This window comes from Amblyomma mixtum, chromosome 6, assembly GCF_055824585.1.
Source record: "Amblyomma mixtum isolate Tamu chromosome 6, ASM5582458v1, whole genome shotgun sequence".
Lineage (NCBI taxonomy): Eukaryota > Metazoa > Arthropoda > Arachnida > Ixodida > Ixodidae > Amblyomma > Amblyomma mixtum.
In genome coordinates this window covers 74,366,922-74,386,075 of record NC_143017.1, presented here as the reverse complement: position 1 = coordinate 74,386,075, position 19,154 = coordinate 74,366,922, and the positions used below count along the sequence as shown (strand labels likewise).

Sequence of the window (19,154 nt, the reverse complement as noted above, 5' to 3'; positions counted from 1 at the left end):
TACTGACCAAATTGTGGCGGTATTTCCTCGCAGTCCCATTTCGTTTTTTCGCTTGTTGTCATTTTTGTTTACTTCTTGTTCCTTGACAAACCTGTTCGACGCGAATTCATTGTTGAGATCTTCGGTAGCGTTTAAAATATAAAAAAAAATTGGCTGGGGCTTAGCTTTGGTTAAGCCTGGTAGGTTGCGAAAGCGAGCGCAGCGCCTCTAACGGAAGGAACGCAGCGCGCCGCGTCTGAAGAAGGAACGCAGTGCGCCGCGTCTTCTGCCTAGGACGAATCGGGTTGGGTAGCCTGTCTTTCTCCTCGCTTCTGACGTCACACCACCTGTTAGACCACAGCGCACCTAGTGGGAAAAGCGCGAAACGCCCGGCGTGGCTACGAGCCACGCTACGCTGAAGAGCCGACTTGGTAGCCCAGCTCTCGCGTTGGTATGACGTCAGTAGTGTAAAGCGTAAGTACCGGACCACACTACACTGAAGGCTCGAAACCTGGCGTAGTATTGCTTTCGCAATAAAAAAAAAAGTTGTTGCGGAGAGCAATCTGCCGGGCTAGCTGGTGATGCATGTTGCGAAGAAGTCAGCCCAAAAAAATTGGCAGTGGCTTGCAGCGGCGAGCGCGCACCAGCAGTGCTCAGTGACGTCACGCAGCTCCGCGCCGGCAGCGGCGGCCCGAGCGCGCGCGGCGAGGCACGCCAGCTGTGCGCAGTGACGTCACTTGCTCCTCGCGCATGCGCAGTATGGTCGAGCAAGAGAGCACGCGAAACGGCGCTACTGTGTCCAATGTAGCTCACGCTACAAAACGGACGAGGTACATAAGCGAGGACACTTAAGGCGTTCACGAGCGCTACTACCAACTTTTTATTGATGCTGTCGTACCAGGCGTATAAGAAGGGGAAGGCGAGCATGCGCGTGAACGTCTTATGTGTCGTCTCTTCTGTCACGCGTCCGCTTTTTGCGCTGACTTCTTCACAACTTCTTGAGTTGAGATGGTTCTAACCTAGAGGCAGGATTAGCCGTGCGATTACGTGATATCTCATGTCTCTCTATATGGGGTTGTTGCTGAGCGTTCGCAGGGATGCAGCTGTTCGTGAGGGCGCGCATTTCGGGCCTGCCGCCTGATCTGCAATTAAAATTGCAATGGCTTGGTTTGGTTTATGGGGTTTAACGTCTCAAAGCGACTCAGGCTATGAGAGACGCCGTAGTGGAGGGCTCCGAAAATTTCGACCACCTGGGGTTCTTTAACGTGCACTGACATCGCACTCCACACGGGCCTCTAGAATTTCTCCTCCAAAGAAATTCAGCCGCCGCGGCCGGGATCGAACCCGCGTCTTTCGGGACAGCAGCCGAGCACCATAACCACTGAGCCACCGCGGCGGCAAAATTGCAATGAATGGACGGCGCGTAAAAGTGAACACTGGAGCGTTTTTCTTCTTCCGAAGCATCGCATGCACCGTATATGGCCCTTTGTTGCCCTCCCGCGGAGCGCAGTTGTTGCGGTTGTCATAGGCACCTAAATTATTTATCGAGCGGTTGGGAAATTAATTAACCAGTATAAGGTTAATTGGCTCATACATTAATTAACTGTCAACAGCCTCCGTCTCTTTTTTCCGTACAATGGTCCTCGCGTTTCTGTTAGGTGATCAATCATCACTGGCTTCGATCGAATGGCCGTTTCCTTGTTGTTGTTTTATTAGCAAACATTTCAGTGCTCCTGCGCAACTACTACGCAGAAATAGGCTCGATTGTGTTGTTAACTGTGGCATGTGTTACTGTAGAACGTTGCGCAGCAGCCAGATATTTGCTTTTTCGTGTGACTAATACGTATGTTCGTTTATACCACTACTCCGACCATTTCTCGTTTGGAAGTTGAACAGACGTAAACTGAGGCCTGTACATCTCGAGTGAAGCTGCAGGCTTTCAAAAACGCTCGCGCAGGCCATTAAGGGTTGCAGCGGCAGACTCCGTGTCCTCCTAACGGCGATGAGCAGAATGGCGACTTTATTTCTTTTTTGTACCGCCGCTCAAAGGAACTGCTAGTTAGGCGAATACGTGTTCGTACATATCCCCGCTACAGCCGTTACACCCGCTCGCACGTCGCGATTCCGTCAAGTGCCGAGCGGCGGCATATGGGCTCACCCCTTTTTTCCGTGCCCTCTTTTTTTCCCTTGCTCGCCGACAATTTCGAGGACCACTCGTAACTTTGCGCGTAAAGGGAGCCGATCATTTGTAGTCAGCGACGGCGCGCACTTTCCGCCCCGAGCTTCGCGAACTTTGTGTACACGTTCGTACTTCATCGTAGCACGCGGCGCAGCGTCACAGCCGCGGGCCCAAGGTACTCGTCGTAATAAGGCAGCGGCGGTTTTCCTGCCGAGCTTGTCGTTCGCCGGACGAACTGCGGCACAAACAGGGTCTCGATGCGAACGAGATCCTCTTTACAAACAGGCCTCGCGGGTCGCTTACCGTTCTGCAGTGCTGCGGCGGCAGGGGCGCGGGTCTGTAGGTACGGCGTCAGCAGTTTGCTGCAACAGGATGGTACGATCTAATTCTGCATGCCGAGACGCGTATCCAATTAGAAGGGGTTATAGGTCGGCGACGTTGCTTTGCCGCCGCCGCCGCCTCCACAGCGGTCGCTCTTTTGGCTTGAGCCGCGTCGGGGCTTCCCAATCCTGGAGTGCATCTTATAGGCTGGCCGGAATGCTATCTGTACGGAGCATGAAAGGTATATAGGATCTTGAACGTGCCCTCGCCTGGTTGTACGCGGGATCACGTTTCTTGGAGCGGGTATACCGCACAGTGGCCGTGCGTTGTTAGCGCGAAGTTGGGAGACCCCCCCCCATCCTCCCTCCTGTGCGGATTTATCGGATATGCATCGGAGAAGCGGCGCGATGGACGAGCTGCGTGTATTTTAGCAGCGGCGGCGGTGTGTTAGAGTGATTTCGAAGCCTGAGGGCGAACGCGTAAGCGGTAGTGCGCTGCTTTTCTCTGTTTTTAGACGCCATAGCGACACGCAGGTCCGTGTCGTCCCGGTTTCCGTATGACAGAAGAATCCATGCGTGTTGAGAGAGCGGCGATCTTTGCCAAACTATATCCCCCCCCCCCCCCCCCCCCCCTTGTCTTCTCTCCCACCACTACCCCCGCTGCTTTTATTTAATTATTTATTTTCATTTTGTGGCGGAAAGGTTGGTGGTGGTTGAGGCTGGCGGCGGTAGAGGCAGCGAGTCCTTTCATCGGTCGCGGCTAATTGGATGCCGCTGTGAACCCACTCGGCCTTTGATGAAATGCGCCCTGTTTGCTCATCTTTCTGTTTGCTTGAGGGACTTTGAGAGACGACGACTGTGGCGGATGAACTGCGTGTGAGGACGCGTTCGGCGGTTCGAGGTTCGAGTGGCTCTCGCAGAAAGAGGGCGTATAAGCCCCCTTCTGGTTTTATGACCGGCCCCGTTCAGTGCAACCCTTTGCAAGTTCCTGGCCGACCTGTTCTGGCTGTGTGTAGACTCGAGCTCGTTCCCGGTTGCGAGGGCGCACACTGTAAAGCGGCGCGGCATTGGGCGAGTGTGTGTTGAGGACGCGTTCACAGAGCGGCTCGGTTGAAGTGTTCTACGTGGACCTCTTTGATTATGCCGTGTAGTTACGAAATTCCGCTCCGCAATCCTGCTGTTCCTTGTTGTCAGTTCGGGAAGGCTAACAGACGCTGGCGCCCCCCTATTTCTCAACTGTGCTCGTGTTTTGAGCAGAATTGAGCAGTTCGCTTGGTCGCCGCGTGTGGCGTGACAATCCGCTGACCTCCGAATTTGGCCCAGTCAGAACGCCATATTTCGATACACAGATTATGAAGGGGATTTTGCAACGATCAAAGAGATCTGGCGGGTACCTGCGGTTCTTTATCGCCGAGCCGTTTCTTTAAGGAGGACGGAGCACATTGCACGGCAACGCGAACAGCCTGAAATTTCGGTATTTTTACCAATGTTAATGCTTCGCTATGGAACACTTCGTGAAGACTTATCTTCTTCATATCACTTCATATCACTTCATATCGCTTCATGTACACTTCATGTAGTTACTTATCTACAGACAAGCTTTTGTATCGGTACATTATGAGAATCTGTCCATTGCAAGAAAAGGGTCGAATGCTAACAATGCTTGTTTTCTCAGTGATCGCGATAAAAACTGTTTTTCGTCTCACGGCGACGCGAACGAGAAAATTGCGCTCGGTAAACACACACAACCCTTTTCCAAGCTGTGCTGAGCCAATACCTCCTAGAAAGACTTGTCTTTCTAGGAGGTATTGGCTGAGCGGACCCTGCCAGCGCCAGTGTCGGTCTTTTGCGCAAACGCGTTCGCGCATCACTCCCGAGTCGATACCGACGGTCCACACGATCGTTTAAGCTTCCAACCGCAAGCCGCTGGAGTAACGGTCTCTCCATGTGCCTGGGGGTTCCTGTTAAACAAACGTGTGGCAAAGAAAGAATTGATGCCTTCGAATCAGGGCGCGATTGATATTGATGATATCGCCTCCCCCTTCCGGTGCCAATTACTCGGACCCGCTCCGCGCGTCCCTTCCTTGGCGCCGAAGCATGTGACGCAAGGCGACCTTTGGAGGTCTGCCGCCACCCCAAGAGCAAGCCTTTGGGGGCAATGCGCACTTTCCTCACCGGTCAGCGTCGTCAGGAACGCGGGCCGATGCGTGCCGACCGGCTAACGGCGTCTTGTTCGTCCGATCGTTATTGAAGGCAGTGCCGGAGTTCTCCTCCCAACTTCCCATCTCGCGAGGGCGAGTGTGTGTGTGTCGGGGGGGGGGGGGGGGGGGGGGGGGGGGGCGGGGGGTGCTGCGCGCCATAGCGCGGGACACGGTTTTTCTATAAGGAGTGCGCGCGGCGCGAACGTAACGAGCGCGCCCGAGCGTGCTCGGATTTTCAACGGGCCGCGACGTGAGGGGCGTCGCGATGACCGGATGAGTGTCGATTTTCCACTCCCTTCTCGTCTCTCTCTTCCACCCCCTCTCCTTCTCTCTTAACGTGGCATTTTGCCGAACCGGCGCGCCGTGTGATCTCGTTTGACTGCGCAACGCGCTGTGGAACGCAGTGTCTATCTTGCGCGTGGCTGGGAAGGGAATGCTGCCGTTGAACGTGGGAATGAATTAAGGCGCGCTGTTGACTGCATTCGTGGTGTGCGCTTAGCCGGAACGGCCTTGCTCGTATTGCAGCATAGCTGAGCGAAAGTGGGGCTGCAAAGTAATCGCCTTAACCCCTGATCATTGACGCACTCGGTGCCGGGAAGTTTTAACATTCACTCACTGCCGCGACTGCGCAAATACCGCCAAAAAGCACCTGCGTGTCCCCCCCCTCCCCCTCCCCCCCGCTTCCCCCTTTTTACCCGTTATGTAGTGAATAAATGGCGTCTAGTTGGTTTTTGAACTCTTACAAAACCGACTTGTCTTCCGCTCTTGTTAGTGCTTGTCTTACGCGTCCAACGACGCATGCGCGCAGTCAGTAAGCGTTCGATAGATTGCAAGCGCCGTCAGAGCTCGAGTTGCTCGTTTGCTTGCCGTTGCGAGTGTTGTGTGTAGCTGCGGACAGACTACATGCGTGTATGCGTTGAAAGTAAGTGTGGCGGTCTTTCTTTTTGCACGCGTTGCTGCGAAAATTAACATTTGGTTTATTGGGGTTTAGCGTCCCAAAGCAACTCGGACTATGAGGGACGCCGTAGTGAAGGGCTCTGGAAATTTCGACCACGTGGGTTAACGTGCACTGACATCGCACAGTTCAACAATTGAGCGCTACTCGAGTTTTGTTTGCGTCACTGATACTTGCATGACCCTCTTGCTCGCGCCTCTCTGGAGTGTTTTAATCAGAAAAGAGCCGCCGCGGTGGCTCAGTGGTTATGGTGCTCGGCTGCTGACCCGAACGACGCGGGTTCGATCCCAGCCGCGGCGGTGGAATTTCGATGGAGGCGAAATTCTAGAGGCCCGTGTGCTGTGCGTTGTCAGTGCACGTTAAAGAACCCCAGGTGGTCGAAGTTTCCGGAGCCCTCCACTACGGCGTCCCTCATAACCTGAGTCGCTTTGGGACGTTAAACCCCGATAAACCAATGAACCAACAATTCAGTGTGACTCGAGTTTTGATCCCGTCACGTATACTTGCATGATCCACTTGCTCGCATCTCTCTTGAGTGTTTTAATTAGAAAAGAGAGTGAAAAAAAAAGAAGCCTTTGAACCTCATTGATTTGCCGTCCTGGCTAACCATCTTACCTTCTTTTTTCTTCTCTCGTTCCAGCTTTTGCCGGGAGCAACATTATCAGGCGAGCACCTGCCTCAACAGCCGGTGAGGAAGCTGCTACTTTTTTTTTTCTTCTTCTTTTCTTCCGTGTTATCTGGCGCCATTGTAGTCTTTCTGCCTTGTGGCCGTCCCGCGCTCAGCGCTGGTTTGTTTTGAAGGTTGCTATCGAAGACCATCGCGCCTTCGGCCAGCGTACTCGTATGTGGTGCAAAGGTGCTGGTTTTCGAGGTAACGGAACTTATTGTGACTATGACTCACTGTTTTATGGTTGGTGTCTCTGTAGCCGCGTGAGTAGTGACGAGGGCGGCTGGACAACTTTATTGTGTGCGTGCGTGCGTGCGTGCGTGCGTGAGTGTGTCTGGAGCACTGAAATCCCGCCTCGTTTAACTATATATACACTAGTCGGCATGTTTGCTCATACATCTGAGCAGAAAAGTTTGGGTCTAGTGAAGGCGTTTCACACGGCCGGCTTTCATTTGTAGTTTAGCAGAGAGAAAACTTAGGGGAGCCACTATACTCCGTTTCGTACATCATGTGCATCGCTGTGAAGGCTACGGAAGTAGTCCGCACAAAAAAATAAAGAGAGGTGTATCACTCCGCACTGTTTTGTGGCCGTGTGGTCTAACGCGTCGCTCCCGAGAGTCGACAGGCAGTGGGGGTGCACGGGTTCGGATTCCGAATGGTGAAATTTTTTTTTTCGCACATTTTTTTTTTTTCATCGCAAGTTGAATTTCGCGTGACTTGAATGAGAAAACGCCTTTTGTTCAGAATCGCTTGAATATTACAGCGCGTTCAATGTCCTTCATCAACCTCCACAATGTGGTTTTGTTGAAGTTCGGCAGGTCGTCGTCCTCATTGCCAGCCTTTAGCACACTGCCCAGTGTTGGGACTTCCCTCTTCGCGTACATACTGTACACTTTCAGACGGATGGCACGTACTGTGAAGCTGTCATTCTTGACTATTCGCGAGCTTGAACTCTTCACGTCGAGAGGTCTTGTCTTCGGAGACGCCACAGGCCCGCACAGACGCTCCGCCTTGATTTTGGCAACGCTACTGGGAGATACTCCGGTGTCCTCGCTCACAGAACTCAGCACTTCTCGAACAGACTTCACCGGAAAACGGATCGTGGTGCGGCAGAACACATTCGCAATTACTTGCTTGGCGTGCACGAACCTTCGGGAAAATGCGTACAGGAGGGCTGGCCGCGGCCACTGAGCTGGACGCCATTTTCTCAAAAGTGAAAGGGAGGCGGACGGAAAGAGTAAAGACGGCAGCCAGCGGGGACAGCGAAAACGTGAAATGGAAAAAGAAGACAAACGCAAAATACAAAATCACAGATCTGGACCGATTCGCTCGCAATAACATCATTTTTTGTCACGCTGATGACAAATGTATTATCCAGGAAGCCTGTCGGCAAAGCATTTGTTATTTTTCGCTCACCACAAGCAACGCACTATTTTCTGTCACGGATAAAGACTGCGCAAAAAAGAGCGCTAGCTTTGACAGCGTTGCACCTAATGTATGAAACGGAGTATAGGCACTGTACGGTCCGTAACATTGCCGCTTCCTTAATGAGTCATGGTTTCTGCGTTGATCGCTACGCTCGTTGGCAGGGGATGTTCCGGGAGGATTTCGATTATTTTAATCTCCCCAAGAATGGCGAACAATGACCGATTTGTATGCCTTGAAGTGATTCTGCCGTTGTTCGCTCTAACGGTACGCGCATTTTTTGTTTACTCGCAGTTACAGTGAATTAATTCCCTTTTTCCGAACATTCTGATGCATGCGATGGTGACCGCCACTGACAAGCTTGCAATGCGGAGTGCACTAAGTGTGTGGTAAAAGTTGCGTTCACTGCCGCAACTATTAGTGTTTTTTAGATTGCTAATACTGCCGGTCCTATCGCACTTTGTCGTATAGGGATCTGCATGCTCCATACGCGGGCGTTCGGCAAGGCATGATGGGACGCTAAACAAACTTTTGGCGTCTGTCTACTCCGCACATGGCTTTACGTAGTGTCTGCCCTTGCGTTGATAAATTGATTTTTGAGGAAAGGAAATGGCGCAGTATCTTGGTGGACACCTGAACCGCGCCGTGACAGGGGGAAGGTGGGAGTGAAAGAAGAAAGAAAAAGGTGCTGTAGTGGAGGTCGCCGAAATAATTTTGACCACCTGTGGATCTTTAACGTGCACTGACAACGCACAGCACACGGGCGCCTTTTGCGTTACGCCTCCATCAAAACGCTGCCGCCGTAGTCGGAATGGAGCCCGGGTACTTCGGGTCAGTAGCCGAGCGCGACCACTGAGCCACCGCGGCGGGTACTGTCTTAATGCCCCGTATTAAGGCGAAAGCCTTTAATGCCTCATCGTTGTCGACAGAACGTTGTCAGCAGAAGGTTTTTTAGCAGAGGTGTCACACTTTTTCTAGTCAGACCAGAAAAAAAAAAATTGTGCACGATGGGATTCGAACGACCATCCTTCCGTTCCGCAGCCGAGCGGGCTAATAATGGCAACGCTACTTCCTGCCAACGCATAGTTCTCCTTGTCTAGGACGCTGGAGAGTGTTTGCAGCAAGACCTACTGAGCTACACACCTGCACAAATGGCCCTGCTCCAGCGCGCATGTTGTAGTTCATGCCTTTTGCCGCTAGGATAGAAACATTACGGGTGGCGTGGCGCTAATATATACCTGTTGAGAAAATGGCCTCCTCTATCATTTTTTTCAGACAGGGCAGTTTTGTTGTTTGGCAGCCGTGGTGGCTCAGTGGTTATGGTGCTCGGCTGCTCACCCGAAAGACGCGGGTTCGGTCCCAGCCGCGGCGGTTGAATTTCTTTAGAGGAGAAATTCTAGAGGCCCGTGTACTGTGCGACGATGTCAGTGCACGTTAAAGAATCCGAGGTGGTCGAAATTTCCGGAGCCCTCCACTACGGCGTCTCTCATAGCCTGAGTCGCTTTGGGACGTTAAGCCCCATAAACCAACAAACCATCCACGTAATCATTATCATCTATTTATCTATGCTAGGCACGGCGGTGCCGAGAAAAAGAAAGCAGACAAAAAGGAAGACAATTTTTCTGCTTTTCCAGAGCGAGAAAAGTCGTTATTATGGCTATTTTCATTGCGGATGTGAAGATAGCGGAGAAAGACAAAACAAATATATTAAATAGCGTGCACAAAATGGCAAACGATGATGATGATCACAGCAGACGAACAGGTCAACCGAGCGCCCTCAACGGCCAAAAAGCTAACGAAAGTAGGCGCACGCTGCTCCATAGGACCCCGTCATATGTGCAGGTCTGTAGTTCAGTAGGTCTTGGTTTGCAGAAAGGCGTCGAATCAGAAGGATGCCTCCCAAGGGCCCTCCGGTGTCTCCAGCATTTAAAATTCACGAACAATTGTGTACTTAATCAACATCTTAACCACACATCAGTGACACAAGCAGCAACACCGCGCTAAAGGCTTTCGCCTCACCGCACTTTAGGTCAACAAAGTGCCCCCTTGAATATTTGTTTTTTGCAGAAGAAGCCGCCATCGCACTTGCAATAGTGGGCACGGATGCGTCAATGATAGTCAGTGACTCAAAGGTAGCAGTGATGAACTTTGCCAAGGGGAGGGTCTCCCCTCTGACGAACGGAATCCTGCGGACTGCAAGGGACGACCGCAAAATTCGCATAGTCTGGACACCTGCACACGCATCCCTGGCTGGAAATGAAGCAGCTCACGAACTGGCTCGAGGTCTTGCTTTCCGAGCCAGTGGCCATACCGAGGGCTTCGCAGACAGGGATCGTCTTGTAGGTTACAGAGAAATCACACAACATTATAGGCTCAATCGAACAAAGTACCCCGCTGCTGATAAATCATTGACAAAGAGTCAGGCCACCTCTTGGCGCCGTCTCCAAACTTATACGTTTCCGAACCCGGTTATGTGTAGTCGTTATTATCCGGGACAATATTCAAACGAGTGTAAGCAATGTAAGGCCAAAGCGGATCTCAACCATATTCTCTGGAAATGCCCTTTTGCCCCAGTTGTGTTCCCTACCATAACCATAATTTCCATCTCTCTGCCGGCACATAGAACGAACTTCCCAGACAAGGTAACAGGTAAAATATAAAGGTTTAATACATGAAGAAAGTAAGACAAGAAGGTAAAGTAGGGAGACAAGGTTACAAGATTGAAGAAAAAGCCCCTTTCCCATGCCGAACAGCGGCTTAAATAGGGTGTCCTGTCCCCAGGTCCCTAGTTGGGAAATTTAGTTAATCAAGCATGCGTCCAATCACTGTGAACTGGGTCACGTGTCCATTCGTAGTGGTCCGCCCACAAGGACGTCCCCCAGTTCACCCTCGCCACTTCTTCGAAGATGCTGTCCGGCCGATCCCTCGCAGCAACGATGACAAGCCGTTAAGTTCGAGCCATTCGTCAGCCGAAACACGAGTCCGACACCTGCACTTCACAGCGAGCCGCGGGGACGGAGGGCCGGCGTCGCACTTGCGCCGAAAGGTTCCAGGAAGACCGGAAGCCGTTACCGAAGCGCGAGCACGCCAGCACCCGCGCTGGCCACAAACAACACAGACAGCCGCCGACACACCAAGCCGTTGCGTTTCGTTTTGGTTTGGCACCGCTAATGGGCGTTGAGCCGAAGACCGTTCCCGTGCAGCGGATGTCCCCCCATAAACCACCAGGGGGTCCCCTTGTTGACGCCGCTCCCTGCTTTCGGGGTACCGGGGCCGCCACGCCGACGCCTCTCCGAAGTCCTGTCTATTGACAGTTTCCAGATGTCTGGAGATTCTTTGTTGCCTGGCGCTTCCCCGTCTTTAACACATACAGCACCAAGGAGCCGCTCCGATGCTTCGGCGCTTTAGCGGAAGGAGTCGAGCGTAACACCTCCGCACCAACTGTGTTGCATGGTTTTCCTAGCGTGCAACACAACACACCAGAATAGCTCGACACGCCCGAGCCCCGGCGGCCGGGAGTTCCCGATGGCCTCCCGCGCCGCGTGCAAAGTCAAAGCCTTCTCCCACTTATCTCCCCATACCGCAAAAGAAAAGAGAGAGAGACAGAGAGAGAGAAAGAAAAAAAAATCTACTTGACCCCTCCCCCGTACCCACAGAGATCCCGCTGGAGATTAGCCGACACCCACAAGCCTTGACATGGCGTCGGCGTTGGCATTTTGGACCCCTTTTTTGGTGTTCTATTGTGAGGTTGTACTTTAGCAGAGCCAACGATCATCGAGCGAGCTTAGCACCATGTGGACTGCAAAGGGTGAGGTAGCGAAGAGGGTTATGGTCGGTGATCCTCGCACCTTAGTGCCGAACACCCACTCCTCGATTTTCTCTAGTGCCCAAATGATGGCATAAGCCTCCTTATCAATGGTGGCCCAATGGGCCTGGGGCGGACTCAGTTTCCTGCTCAGGAAGGCTGCGGGGCACTCCCTACTCTCCTCGTCGAGTTGCGCTAGACACGCGCCGACGGCGAAGTCGGACGCGTCTGCGGCGAGAACATATTCTCGCGTGGGATCTGGCGCGCGTAGCGCTGTCGCGGACTTTAGCCTAGCCTTGACCTCGTCGAATGCCCTTTGGGCCTAGCTTTGCAAGGAGCTCCTGAGTCAACTTAGCTGTGAAATTTGTGCCCTGATCGCAGCAGATCGTCTCTGGGACACCTAGTCGCGCAAATATCTGAAGTAACCCGTCGCAAGTAGCCCTCGCAGTCAAGGCCTTCAAACATAATACTTCTGGCCACCTTGAATGGACGTCCACTACACACAAAGCATAACGGTGTCCTCTAGCGGAAGGCGGCTTTAGCGGGACTACACAGTCCATGTTTACCACTGGGAATGCGACGCCCGGTCTAGCTAAAGGTGAGATCGGCACGCGGTCCTGTGTTCGCATAGGGGCTCTCATCTGACAATCATGGCACGTGCGGCAGTGCCGCTTCACATCGCGGGCTACGCCTGGCCAGTAGAATGACGCCTTAATGCGCTGTAGCGTTTTCCGCTCGCCAAGGTGTCCTGCCCATGCGGAATCATGGGCCATTTCTAGGACTTCCTTGCGGCGTTCTGATGGCAGAACGAGCTGGCAGCACTCGTGCCCGGCGACGTGCTCTCGGTGATAAAGCAGCTCGTCGCGCACGAGCATGCCGTGCGTGCCTTCCTTCGCCTGTGCCCATGCTTCTCTCAGCGTTTCGTCCATCCTTTGCGCCTCGCGGAATGTCTGCCGCGTCGTTTGCGCTGCCTCTTGCGAGGTTCTCTCGACGGTCACCTCGCATGCGCGCACTACTTCCTCGCTCTCGCTCTCGCACGATTCCTGCCCTGGGTCTAAGTTCTCGTCCCCGCCTTCAGGCTCGCCGATAGGTGGTGCTGCCACTCTGTCCTCCAAGAGCTGCTCGTAATCATTAGGGGTTATCAGCGCGTCTATGCCCTTTGCCAACTTGTCGGTGATTGCACACAGTATGCCCTTCTCCGAAGGGTAAAATGAGACACCTGGAGCGCCCTCCCTAGTCGACATCGGCACGTATGCCAGCTCGGCAACTACTTGCTCCCCAAACGCGCCTGTCAGTTTGATAGTCGACCCTGCGCTGTCGTACCTTGGGCACAGTGATTTGCGAATGACGGTCACGTGCGCCCCAGAGTCTATTCGCGCGTCGAATGTTTGACCTGCACTCTTTATCGTAACTGTGCTGGCCCCGCCGACTTCTGTTATTCGCACTGGCGCGTCCCCCGCCTCAAGTGGTGCGGCTACCCGAGCAACGACCTCTCTGTTCTCGCTACGATTTTTCTTTGTCGCCTCCCTCGCTGATAATGCGCCCTGCGGGCATTCCTTCGCTACGTGCCCGTAGTTGTAGCAATTAAAACATTGTTTCCTGCGCCGCGAATGGGGGCTAGCGTTTTCTGAAGGCCGCGCTGTCGTTGTCCCTTCAGCTTTCTGTTTTTCGTTCGCACTTGATGTCCTTCCCGCTGTTACTCTGCACCTGACACTCTCCTCGAATGCCTGTGCTATCGTAGCAACATCTTCGGGCTTAAGGAATCCTCGCTTTTGGCTTTGATTTAGCACAATGTGTGCTCTTGCGTCTGCGCTGAGACAATCCTTTAGACGGTCTGAGACTACCAGCTGTTTAATTTTCTCCAACGAGTTTGCTTCACTGCTTTCGACATAGTACTCCCAATAATTCTCTAATCTGACCGCGAATTGCTCCCACGACTCTTCCGGTCTCCTGCTGGATGATTGGAAAAGGCGTTTGTACTCCGCAGCTGATAATCTGAGTCCCTGCAAAATTTTGCTTTTTAGAATGGCGTACTCTCGCCTTTCATCTGAAGACAGACGTGTAAGGAGTCCCCGTGCCCTCTCACTGAGTCGCGGCAACACAAGTCCGGCCCACCACTCCGTTGGTACATCGTAGGATTCCAAGGTTGCCTCGATGTCTTCAAACCAACCCGGCACTAGTGCTTCTTGAGTAGGCATTGTCGCGAGTACCCCCTTCAACAGGCTAGCAAATTTTAGTTTCCGGTCCTCCTCCGACTGCGTATCCGCAACTGAGCAGCTGCTCCCCTCGACGGACGCGACTCCACTTTGCGATTGCAAACGTACTGTTTCTAGGACCCTTTCAGCAATTTTCAATTGTAACTCCAGCAGCCTTTCTTGCTGCTCCGACGCCGTCTGTGGCGAGGCGTTACTACGGCCTTCTACCATTTCGCTTGTTAGTGCCGCCACCTCTCCCCCTTCCCCATCTACACCCGGGTTCTCCATTACTGTTTCTTTAGTGATGTCACTCCTCAAAACCCAAGGCTTTGACATTACACGCAAACACAAGAAACCAAACGGGTACTCGCCTAGCTACCGAAGCGTCGCTGTCGGTGCCCCGGCTGGGTCAGATGAGCCTGGAGGTCTGGTGGGTCTCCTTGGTAGCTCGGTCGCTCCCTCCGCCACTCTCGTCGTCGTTGTCGCTTGTCCCCGGTGAAGTTCTTCCGCTCAGCCTAAGCAGATCCTGTCGACTGCGCCAGTTGTGTTCCCTACCATAACCATAATTTCCATCTCTCTGCCGGTACATAGAACGAACTTCCCAGACAAGGTAACAGGTAAAATATAAAGGTTTAATACATGAAGAAAGTAAGACAAGAAGGTAAAGTAGGGAGACAAGGTTACAAGATTGAAGAAAAAGCCCCTTTCCCATGCCGAACAGCGGCTTAAATAGGGTGTCCTGTCCCCAGGTCCCTAGTTGGGGAATTTAGTTAATCAAGCATGCGTCCAATCACTGTGAACTGGGTCACGTGTCCATTCGTAGTGGTCCGCCCACAAGGACGTCCCCCAGTTCACCCTCGCCACTTCTTCGAAGATGCTGTCCGGCCGATCCCTCGCAGCAACGATGACAAGCCGTTAAGTTCGAGCCATTCGTCAGCCGAAACACGAGTCCGACACCTGCACTTCACAGCGAGCCGCGGGGACGGAGGGCCGGCGTCGCACTTGCGCCGAAAGGTTCCAGGAAGACCGGAAGCCGTTACCGAAGCGCGAGCACGCCAGCACCCGCGCTGGCCACAAACAACACAGACAGCCGCCGACACACCAAGCCGTTGCGTTTCGTTTTGGTTTGGCACCGCTGATGGGCGTTGAGCCGAAGACCGTTCCCGTGCAGCGGATGTCCCCCCATAAACCACCAGGGGGTCCCCTTGTTGACGCCGCTCCCTGCTTTCGGGGTACCGGGGCCGCCACGCCGACGCCTCTCCGAAGTCCTGTCTATTGACAGTTTCCAGATGTCTGGAGATTCTTTGTTGCCTGGCGCTTCCCCGTCTTTAACACATACAGCACCAAGGAGCCGCTCCGATGCTTCGGCGCTTTAGCGGAAGGAGTCGAGCGTAACAGCCCCCCTGGAGGTACAAAAAATAAAGTCACTTGAACAATGGGAGGCTCTCCTACTCAGCTCCGATCCGGAGACTCAAACAAAAGTCGTCCAACTGGCCGAAGACGCCGCCAGGAGCCAAGACCTTCTGGCCGTCGTTTAGGCGGGGGGCCTATATGCCCTTCAGACTGTTGGCAATAAACGTTTTACAATCCAATCCAAAAAATGTCAAGGGGACCTCACCATGTGAAATGCGGTGTCAACGCAAATAAAGCGCGACCAGGGTTACGGAAAATTAGTGGCTTTTTTGAGAAAAGGAAATGGCGCACTGTGTCACTTCTTGGTGGACACCTCAACCGCGCCGCGAGGGAATGGAGGAAGGTAGGAGTGAAAGAAGAGAGAGAGAGAGAGGTGCCGTTGTGGAGGGCTTCGAAGTAATTTCGACCATATGGGTAACCGCCGCGGTGGCTTAGTGGTTTAAGCGCACGTCTACCTAGCCGGAGTACCCGGGTTCGAACCCGACCGCGGCGGCCGTGTTTCGATGGAGGCGAAACGCAAAAGGCGCCCGTGTACTGTGCGATGTCAGTGCACGTTAAAGATCCCAAGGTGGTCGAAATTAGAGAGTTTTAGAATAGGGTACGGACGAATATGGTGACCCTACCCCCATATCTGCATGCGCTTAGCGTTAGGGGAACGGGTCGCGGGTGGTCGCTTTGCGTTGCTTGAAGGCAGCGCCATAACGGCGGGATCCTCTCCGTAAGCTCTGTGTAGTGCTAAGGCCCGGGCCTCTCTGCGCTTATCCCAATGTAGCATATACTGATGCCTCGCTCTACGCATCAGGCGCACAGGCAGCTATAGTGGCTGTTCGCAGTGACGGCCGCCCCATCACGGCAGGAACCATTCTTACCTCATCCATAACCACGGCAGAGGAAGCGGCTATCGCTCTATCCATCTCCTCTTCAGCCGCTACCAAAATTATATCCGATTCGCAAACAGCAATCCTAAATTATAGCACTGGTCGTATCTCTCGGCAAGCCAGCAGCATACTCCGACGCTGGAATCCCTCCAGAACCGTAACGCTCATCTGGGCGCCAGCGCATGCCGGACTACCCGGAAACGAGGAGGCGCATGCCCTCGCCCGAGATCTTACCCTCCGGGCGGGTGAGCACACCGCCTCCTCCATCGAAGGGGAGTGCCTGTTAAATTTCAGTGACATCCTACAACACTATCGTTCCAACAGACAGATATACGCACCTCCTCACCCTTCGCTATCAACCACGCTATCAACTTTCTGGCGCAGGCTTCAAACTCGCACACTCCCTTACCCGATAGTCATGCACGGACGCTTCCCTGACCTATTCTCCTCCTCCTGTCGACTATGTGGCAAACCAGGCGACTGCTCACCTGTTCCATTTCCCCGCACCCCCCTCCCCCAGAGGTGGCACTCACTTACTGGGAACAGCTGATGTCCAGTTCAGCACTCCAAGACCAACGACTCGTCATCACCAGTGCCTCTAACAGGCTGGCCCTCCAGGGTCTGGCACACCATTTGTAAGGGAGGAACCCACTGTGTGGGCCCCTCCCGCGGGCCATGAAGGGGGCTCTGCCCCCCACCTGTAATTTGTCATGGCCAATAAAGTTTACGCCACCACCACCACCCATAACGGCGGGAAAGAGAAGCTTTCAGAACAAATAAGTTAATATATATGCTGTATTTTTTTCATTGCGTAAATAAAACGTCATGCAAACTGTTGCAGTTACCAATTTCTACTTAGGAAATGCGAAAAATGATTCAAATATCTTTTTATAATGCGGACATGTTCAATCCGAGCAAAGTCTGCCCACACAGGAAGATCAAAATTGCAAACCTGTTTCTGGAGATCAGTAGTTCGAACCTCCCGCGCTTTCTGACGTCAGTCGACGCGTACTCGCTAAGCCTAGCAGCTCTGTAAACACGGAAGCAATCTGAAAATTTGGCGCGTTTTATGGTTAAAATTTTGTTCTTGAGGCAACTTCAGCCAAAGCGAAAGCCTCGTGCGCCTTTAGTGTGCCGTGGGCGTGAGCCACAGAGTAGCGGCAACGACGAATCGGTGATGAAGCGAGAGGGCCCTGATGCAAAAATGTAAATAAACCCTCTCGTAATCTTCCTCCCATCACCCAACTCTTTGACTCGACGGCACTCATGTCCTGGTGGTGGTGGGAACACGTTCGAAGCTTGACCACGGTTCCGTCAAGCAGCGAGCAGCAGCAGCAGCGAGCTAGCAACGACTCCGAACCCCCATCATATTTAACACCCCGCTTCGATGGGCCCCGCCGTGTTGACCCTACGTAAAGCGGCTTAGGGGCGCTCGCTATTTCGCCGATTTAGCGTTAGCGTCGCCCGCTCAACCAATCACCCAAGGGGCGTTAGCGTTCTGCGCATGCGCTGTAGTGTCCCGCTATTCCCCTATGACCCAAAGAAGGCCGCCGCGGTGGCTCGGTGGCCATGGTGCTCGGCTGCTGTCCCGAAAGACGCGGGTTCGAATCCGGCCGCGGCGGTTGAATTTCTTTGGAGGAGAAATTCTAGAGGCCCGTGTACTGTGCGATGTCAGTGCACGTTAAAGATCCCCAGGCGGTCGAAATTTCCGTAGCCCTCCACTACGGCGTCTCTCATAGCCTTAGTCGCTTTGGGACGTTAAACCCCATAAACCAACCAACTATGACCCAAAGCGATAGGGTGACCCTATCCTAAAACTCTCTATTATTCCGGAGACCACTACGGCACCTCTTTCTTCTTTCACTTCCCCCTTCTCTTACGGCGTGGTTCAGGTGTCCACCGAGGTAAGTGAGACAGATACTGCACCATTTCCTTTCCTCAAATACAAATTTACCAAGAATTTGGTAGTGGCTTAGCTCTGCTATGCCAGGATATGCGTAGCGTGAGGTGAGGGCGAGGTGTCCACATATCGGTGGACACTTGTACCAGAGGGAAGGCGCATAACTGTCCTCTTGGAATAGTGGACACCACAACCATGCTTTAAGCTAAGTGGCGGTAGTGACAGGTGTGTGCTGCATGCGTTGGCATTGACAACGTTGTGCCACAAACGCGGCGCTGAAGCCATAGGCCGTCGGCGTTCATTGTGTTCATTGGCGTTGTGTTGACCGCGTTTTACACTCCGACCATTTTAAGGAAAGGAAGTGCGCATAATGGCCCCCTGGGTCAGTGGACGCCTGAATCGTGCTTATAGGTACGTGGGGTGATTAGAGAGAAGTGAGCTGCAGGCATTGGCAAGGTTGTGCCAGAAACGCGGCGCTGAAACCATAGTCCATCGGCGTTCGTTGCGTTCGTTGGCGTTGTCAACGTTTTACGCTCCGATCATTTTAAGGAAAGGAAGGCAAGCGAGCGGGCGCGCGGCGAGGCACGCCAGCTGTGCGTAGTGACGTCACTTCCGCATGCGCAGTATGGTCGCATGCGCAGTATGGTCCTCGCGCATGCGCAGTATGGTCGTGCAAGAGCTCGCGAAACGGCGAGACTGTGATCAATGTAGCTCACGCAACAATATATGGCTTCGCGCAGATGTTGCTTTCGCAATCCTCCAGGTTTAACTACAGCTAAACAACAGCCAATTTTTTCTTTTGAATCACTTCGTGCATGGGATGCTGCAGGCCTTTCCGTCTCAGTCCCCCCCCCCCCCCTCTCTCTCTCTCTCTCTCTCTCTCTCTCGTTTCATCTCATACCTGGGAACGTTCAAGCCAAGACAGTCCACAGCTTCTACTTGATGTTGCTGTGTCGTCGATAACTACGACAAAATATGGCTTATTCCCTTCCCTCCCGGCGTGGTTGGGGTGTCCACCGAGATGTGAGGCATTTACTGCGCCATTCCCCTTCCTCCAATACATCTTTTCAGTTTACGTTCACGACAACTGCGGAACAATACCGTGGTAATGAAGAATATAAAATAGTAATATTGGTTTGGTTTATGGGGCTTAACGTCCTAAAGTGACTCAGGCTATGAGAAACGCTGTAGTGAAGGGCTCCAGAAATTTCGACCACCTTGGGTTCTTTAACGTGCA

General features: G+C 53.1%; 1 protein-coding gene across 6 annotated transcripts in view; it reads left to right on the top strand.

Annotated features, from left to right (window-relative positions):
• The first annotated feature begins 5,397 nt into the window (after positions 1–5,397).
• Positions 5,398–19,154, top strand: part of LOC149339394 (poly(rC)-binding protein 3-like) — a 313,316-nt gene continuing 299,559 nt past the window's right edge. For 2 of the 6 annotated variants that reach the window (XM_089548163.1, XM_089548161.1), the window contains exons 1-2: positions 5,398–5,601; positions 6,275–6,322. In XM_089548163.1, the coding sequence (XP_089404289.1) occupies positions 5,583–5,601; positions 6,275–6,322 (67 nt within the window). In that variant the 5' untranslated portion in view covers positions 5,398–5,582. The remainder of the gene's footprint in view (positions 5,602–6,274; positions 6,323–19,154) is intronic. The other 4 variants (XM_089548166.1, XM_089548160.1, XM_089548162.1 and 1 more) reach the window with 3 other exon arrangements.